We start from the raw sequence: 7,583 nt of genomic DNA, 5'->3' as shown, positions 1-7,583 counted from the left end.
CTTGAGTTCATATTCTGCAGAGCTCAACAGTCACTTGCACTGATCTAAAGTGGTTCTGTAAATGTTGAACAGCTGGTCAGTTCAAGAGAATCCACTTAGAGCAAATTAAAACAAATTGAGTGACTGGGTAATGATTTTATAAGATATTTCATACATTAAGATTTCAAATACTTAACTGAGAGGAGTGTTTAGTGATACACTTCTCTTATCTGTCTGTCACTTTGTTGGAAAAGTGATACAAAGAGAGGACATCATTTCAAGGGGTTATTTTGTTTTTTTTTATATTACCACTTTCCTAAAAGCGTTTATCTGCTCTCCCTCTCCTCTTTCCTCCATCCTGGTGCCATCATGGCAAAAAGCTAAATGAATTAAACTCTCATTAAAAATGCATTTCATTGTTAATCATTTGCGAGCAAAGAGGATTAGGTTGCAATTTGTGAAATGACATAAAATCTATCCCTTCTCAAAAATAGACTCTTGAAATTGCGTTAAACAAAATACTATTATCCATCAAGCAGTCCTTTAAGCCACAAAATGAGCAAACCAGTAAATCCCTAAAATAGATAAGACACTGACCTGTGCTTAATTCTCATAACACAATAGGCATATGTTTACCCCATCTGCTCAGCTTATGCATCCAAATACACAGAAAACATAGCTGGCTCTACTCAATTTCTATCAGTCTGATCTCTAAGAGCAGGTGTCTGAACTATCTATTTCAGGATTTCATTTAGCCTTTTAACCCCCAGAATTTAAAATTAATGTCAAAAATGCTCAGCCATCATTAATTAATGGCGAGAGGAATTACACGAGTCTCTTTGTGTTGCCCACTTCTGTGTTTTCCCAAGCCACCGCAGAAAACAAGAGTGATGCTCCGCATGAAATATTGATAGGAAAATCACCTCAAATAACCAACTCTTCGAATATGTGAAGCACATGTAGAATTTTAGAGCAGGCAGGGAGACAAGAGCCGAGAGTCTCAAGCCAAGGTTGTCAAACAGGGAGGAGAGGAGGCGCAGAGAAGAAAGATGCGCAACAAGAAAACACTGAATTTCCTGCTATATATTTTCCAACCAAACAGCTTAAAAGGAAACCGAGACGCGGGGCGCGAGCGCAAACCACCGAGCTGCTTTAACCTCCACCCTTCTTCTGGCTGGAGCTTACATTCCCATTCATCAGACGCATTAACGGAGCCCTGCATGCGTTTGTCCTTCCTTAGATTGCTTTCCGCAAAGAAAAACAACTGAAGGAGCAGAAAAAAAATGTCAAGGTTAAAAAAAAATAATAATAATGCTGGTAACGACCTTGACAGAGGAAAAGCTGGCAGCGCTGAGCACCTCCTGCTTCAGGAAAGTGGATATTCCATATTTTCAAGTTCACCGTTATTAAGACCGGCCAGGACTCTGTGTCGGTGCACAACGCAATCCCTGAAATGTCTGAGGCTGCAGGCAAGGTAGAATTTAGATTTTTGGCCCGCGCAGGGTCGGGCTGAAATTATTTGCTTGATGATCGGGTCTGTTTGGATTTCTGTGGCTCATTTAGTAAGCCTACAATACATTCAGCGCAGAGAAGGCCAAACAAGACTCCACAATATAAAGATATATCTACATCAAGGCATAAATAGCTTAGCTTGTTTAGTAAGATAGAAAAAGTTAATTAAACTGCCACAAGCGCTACGCACAACTAAATGTGTACACGGCCCCGCCCTGACGCACTCCTATCAATCACACGTCCCGGATGACTTGCACTTTACTCAACCTGTGGTAAAAAACAAGATGCAGGGTGAGAGTATCCAAAAACTTACGCTGATAATAATTCATCGTATATCTCAACCCAGAATTAGTCCAAAGATGCAGTTCCTTCACAACCAGGTCGCTGCACCTCATTTCAGTTTTTTATATCTCCCCCCCCTCCTCACAGATATTTTGGTATTTCAGTTTCAAGGCAAAGTATATGTGATAAATTAACATTGGAAAAAGCTCATTTTTCCTCCTTGTTGCGTTGTTATTGCATCTCATAAACCCGGCCTCATAAATCTGGTCTTTCTACAGGGGTGTGTACACCTAGGAGAGCCACTGTTTACATCTTCCAAACAAAAAGGAAACCGAGGGCGTGAGGACAAACAAATAAGTTGAACACACTCCCACCCGTTTCTGGTTGGAGCTTAAATTCCCACTCCTTTTGTTAGATTGCTTTCCGCATAGAAACAAGTAAAAATACATGAAATTATTCTAGGTTTAATGAAAAAAACATGCAGGTAAGGAACCTTGACAGCAGAAAAGCTTTTCATGCCAAGTGCATCTTGGATTAAGAAAGCGAGTTTTCCATAATTTTCCAAGGTCACCGTCATCGAGGCAGTCCAGTAATCTAGGTGTCGGTGCGCAGCACAATCCCCCACTATCTCGGAGGCTGCAGGCAACGCTGCCCATGTCATCCTCATGTTTTATTCATTCTGAATGTCATATTATGGCATTCAGAAACCAAGATCAAAATCTGCTCTGGCAGAAATATTTAATATCGCACCACTTCTCCATCCTTCTCCATCTGGTTTGCCAGACACAGAGGGAGAGGGGGTAGACAGCCTCCTTCAGCTCAGCCATGTTGGATTATTGAAAGTAGAGCTTTCAGAGAGGTCTCTGCTCGGGGAACAAAAAAAAAAAAAGAAAAGAGCGAGAGAAGAACTGTTGCATGCATCAATTATCTTGGAGAGTCTGTGGCGTGCTGGAGACTGTCTTGTCATATTTCCCAATGAGGCTGGGCGATGGAGAGGTCCTTGGCAAGTTCTGACATTTAGAAACTGGTGTGGAAATCCCAGTCTGTTAGTCAAAAAATATGAATAAATAATGGACAAAAGAGTGCACTGACTGCCTGTAAGGCCTCCCAGGCTTGAAATTCCTTCAGTGTCATTGTCATAACTAGACGCCAGCATCAGCCCCTGTCACTGTGTTCTTTCCTCCACGTGCAAAACAATGGCAGCTCACACTGATCAATACACGACTGGCTGCCGTTGCTGCAGGACAGAGGAGTCATTACAGCGGTTCTGGAAACTGTTATACTATTGTTTTTCCTTGCATTGCTTCCATGTAATGAATGCTAAACTACCAGAGCCATAATGATCATGTTGAGATTGCCATCTACACAGCAATCTCCGGTTTAGTCGATAAAACGGGCCTTAATTTCCTATCTTTACATGGAGCCTGTATTTTCCAGCATGTGTCTCTGTAAGCAAACAAAATATTTGAGTTTATTTGTGACTACTTTCCAATAACTGGAAGCATGACTGAATAAAATGTGTTCAATTTTTAGATGCAGCAGGGGGAGAATGTTTTTTGTCTACAGAATGTGGATAAGTAGAAAATACCAATTCTAGCATAACCTCTCTTTTGTCTGGAAGCACTGACTGAGCTATGGAAGCACTGTAAACATGAGAGTTGAAAATAAACTAAAATAAAGGACTCCCTCCCCCTGCGTCTCTACATTAGTATCAGCGGCTGAGTTCAAATCCGTGTGCAGCAAATTTCCATGAAACCCTCTCTCCACCCTTGTGCTTCTTGTCCCCATGAACTCCCCGTCTCCGTCTCGGCAGCGGCATGGGGAGAAGCAGCGTACCTTTGTTCATGTCAATCAGCTGCTTCTTCTTCTGCTGACGCTCCTGCTTCTCTCGCTCAGCTTTCTCCTTCGCCAGCTTGGCTCTCTTGATCTTCTCCTCCATCTCCCTCTTCTTGTGGTTCTCCTTCACGGCTTCCTGATGAGGCGGGCGCACGCGCACACACACACACACACACAAACAGATAAAATCAGAATGTTGCTCTGCCACCTTCACTCTTTTATCACCTTCTACACTGTATAGTGCACAAGAGCAGCAGAATACCATCAGCAAAGTCTTATTCAGCAACTGGCTTGATAGAGATAAGCGTCTGGAATAAACAATGTATCTGTTGCTGTGTATAGGCCTGTTTTTATTATAAGCCCATCTATCAGTGGGGTTTCTGTACATGATTTCAGTCCCACAGCTGATTTAATGCCAAACCTACATGAATGAGGACATTCACACATAATCAGTGCTTTCAAAAATAGTTCATAGCCTTTGACTTTTACACATTTTATCACATAAAAAAAACTCCAAAGTATTTCATAGATATCTTATGTGATATTAAAAATAANCTTCTTCTTGCTGCAGATTGTTTTTGAACACATTTGAGCCCATCTGTTCCCCCACAGACAGTCACCTGTGCAATTAACCTGGACCATTAGCCGTGAAACAAAGGCCTCGGCGGAAGGAGGGGGTAGTTGCTTTATGGCCAGGTGGAGAGGCAGGCATCTACACTTTCTTTTAATCTCAGTCCCTTTCCCCACTCTCGCTCCCATGCACCTGGCTCTGTGTTATTTCCACACCTGAATTCAGCCACCTAGATGTGCACACAGCCACCTGCATTACTTTACAGCCTCCGCTCTGCTTCCTGTTCTCTAACTGTCGAGCTTTGAGCGCCGACATCCTCCACTCACCCTCCTCCCGTGCTGTCCCAGCAGCTCCAAAGAGCAGGGCAAAAAGACACCATTACTGCCACAGAGAGCACAGACAACACAAGCTCCCCAAGAACAGCAGTCATGCACCTGTTAGATATCCTTCCCTTGTTTTTCCCTTTCCATCTTCTTTCACAATCTCCCCGCTGTCCAACCAACCGATCTTGGCAAAAGCTTTGACATGATGACCTGAGAAACTTCGGCAAGGCTTCAGGCTGTAATTTGAAGGAGTTTGTGTATATGGGAGTGCACAGGCAGCGGCTCGTGTCAAATAAAGCAGCAGGGGACGGGTAGGATGGCAAATAAAAATGGCGAACTTGATGAGCAAACCCACTCATGTCCTCCCTAACTCGATTATGAATGCTCGCGCTGCACTCCATCCTGGGAGGAATGGCAGCGCGGTTACTACTTTATTCCCTGTTTGGCGCCAGGGTCAGGGGGAGAAAAAAGATAAGGGAGATGTGGTGAGTGGAAAGAATGTCATGAAATTGCCAAAGGTGCCTGGGAGGCAGGAAGGGATCTACAGGAGGGCAAGGGGGGGGTAACTGCCCCCACTGCAGTGGAGCTTTGCCACACCTCTCCCCTCCCACAAACGTTATATTATAATCAGACTTATAAAAACTAAACTTTGTTTGTCCAGAAGCCTCCTATAGCCTTCAAATTAAATATTAATTCAGCAAAAAAATACATAATTATTGTTAGAATTCCAAACATAGTGGGTGCAATGAACCTCCAGGGTCAAACTGACAGAGGTGGGAAGATAGCCCAAAAAAATGAACTTGAGTAAAAGTAGCAAGACTTTGACATATTTTTACTCAAGTAAAAATTAGCCGTCCAAGAAGCTAAATGTTAGAATGTTAAAAAGAAATCCCTCAAGTAATGAGTAATGGTTCGATCATAACACCTGACTCAATATTTAGAAATGATGTCAGACTGAAAAAAGTAGAAATTTACATAAATTTACATAAATTTTGGTATAATTAAAATTTGAAAAATCATTTGAATAAATATATGCATATGTAAAACTTCTAAGAGACTGAGGTTCAATAATTTGTTCTTTTTTTGTTGGTATTATGTTTGTTTTAGTGACGGTGCTTAGAGCTCTTACCACTCCCTTGCTCCTCCCATAATGTAAAAGTTTCTAGATCTGCCACTGCTTGTAGGTAAAAAGTGTGCAATTTCAGGACATTTTACCTCCTGAAATAAAGGGGAGGGCTGAAACTGGGTGGGTCCAGTCATCTCACAGAAGAAAGGCGAAATGTCCTGACTTTGGAGAAACTGGAGGAAAAAAAAAAGACAAGAAAAAAAAAAACGTGCAGCCAAGTTGGATGTCGACGAGGGAGAGATGAAAGTGGATTAGCCGCGGCGGCGATTTGCATTCTGTGGTGGAGCAAAAGCCCCAGCGATGCCCCGAATAGCTGGATGCATGAATAAGTAAACAAACAAAAACAAAAATAAACCCTCCATCTGGATGGATGCTGCCAGGCCCCAAGTGTGAAACAGTAGGGAGGGAAGAGTGGGAGACGGGAAGAGGAGGGGAAAGGAAGATACTTGCAACACAGCCGTCGTCACGCTCTTCCCTCCGCTATCATTTACAGCTCCTGCCTTAAGGTCTGTGCAGCTACCATACTGTGATCACCATCCATCCACAGCTCTGGGCTAGTTTGCCCAGTAACAGTACCGGCACACAAGGGAGAGCTCCAACCCAGCACTGACAGATGTTAAGTTGACACACTTTCCCAACGTCACATGGGGTCACAATGCCGGGGTGCCAGGAGGGTCACAGGAAGCTGTCATCGCAGCAGAGAGGGTCACTGGTACCTCTTTTCTATAGGCAAAGTACAGCTAGATTTAGCTCCAATATGGAGGGCCCTGACCTATATTCATTTTCTCTGACCCAGCAGGACCTTCGCTTTAATGGTGTCTCTTTTTATCCAAGCTTTTGCAAAGTGATTGAGCTCTTACGTTCTCGTCTGGGCCGAAGCAGAAAGCAGCGTTTTTAAAAGGACTCCTTTGTGTTCAGCTTTTAGCAGCACTCAAATATGTGCGTTTCAGATACAGTTTTGTTTTTTATTAACTTCGATAACTTCTAGAGGTGTTCGTTTTTGACCTTTTCTTTATTATGCCATGAGATACTGACTAAATGCATCTTCCTTAATTCACATTGAAATAATGTACTGTACATTTGGAGCCATCAGAGGGGTTTATGTTTTACCGTAACACTGATATCTGCTGCAGCGTCTCTCCCTAATGCAACCGCAGGGAGCTCCTTAATCCCACACCTTTAATTGCTCTAATGTAATCCTCATCCTTCCTCCTGCTGCTTTGCATTAAATGCTAATAAATGCAAACTACTAAATGATTTTTATGGCAGAAAAAAAAACTACAGCAAAGGCAGCCAAGGTTTGTGGTTGAGCCACACATTTTTCATATGTTAGTTGCAGGTAGGGTAGGATCTGTATACAGATGTAGATTACATGAAGTCCTCACTGTCATGAAGGTTTAATTGGGTTTTATTTGAGCGAATCTTTTTATTTTAAATCATTTTTACAAACAAGTACTTGTCCATTCATGGTCAAAATGATAAATAGCTGCTTAAATATATGCATATATCCCCAGTAAGAGCTGGATAAATGTCGATTTGGAAGTTGCACCTTGACTGCAAGCCTTTGATAATATTCACTGAGCTTCTACTTGTTGCGGGATATTTGCTTCTCTCCTTGGCAGTATTGGTATTTGTTTGGTTTTCAGGCAACGCTTCTGTGTTGTTTTCCATGTTGACGCTAATTAACCGTTTTTTTGTCGTCAGGTTTCAACCCAGCTGATGATATGACGAAACTGAAGAATTTGAAGGTTTACCTTCTAATGCATCCTCACCGCTGGCAGCAAAACAACCCACAGCATGATGCCACTGCCACCATACTTGAAAGTTAGCACATTAGATCTGAGCCTCATCTTGACTCTTTCAGAAATGTGTTTCATTACTGTTGACAAACAGCCGTCTTTGTCCATTTGATCTGTATCAGAGGACTTAATAGTGAAGTTCACATTGTGATCTG

General features: G+C 42.4%; 1 protein-coding gene across 1 annotated transcript in view; it reads right to left on the bottom strand.

The window, feature by feature from the left end:
- Positions 1 to 3,484: 3,484 nt before the first annotated feature.
- LOC103155365 (protein diaphanous homolog 2-like) overlaps positions 3,485 to 7,583 on the bottom strand; it is a 137,617-nt gene continuing 133,518 nt past the window's right edge. The window contains exon 11 of the mRNA XM_016663504.1: positions 3,485 to 3,745. Coding sequence (XP_016518990.1) covers positions 3,485 to 3,745 — 261 coding nt within the window. The remainder of the gene's footprint in view (positions 3,746 to 7,583) is intronic.

The sequence above is a fragment of the Poecilia formosa genome, unplaced genomic scaffold (assembly GCF_000485575.1).
Source record: "Poecilia formosa unplaced genomic scaffold, Poecilia_formosa-5.1.2 Scaffold423, whole genome shotgun sequence".
NCBI lineage: Eukaryota > Metazoa > Chordata > Actinopteri > Cyprinodontiformes > Poeciliidae > Poecilia > Poecilia formosa.
This window is presented reverse-complemented; position numbering and strand designations above follow the sequence as displayed.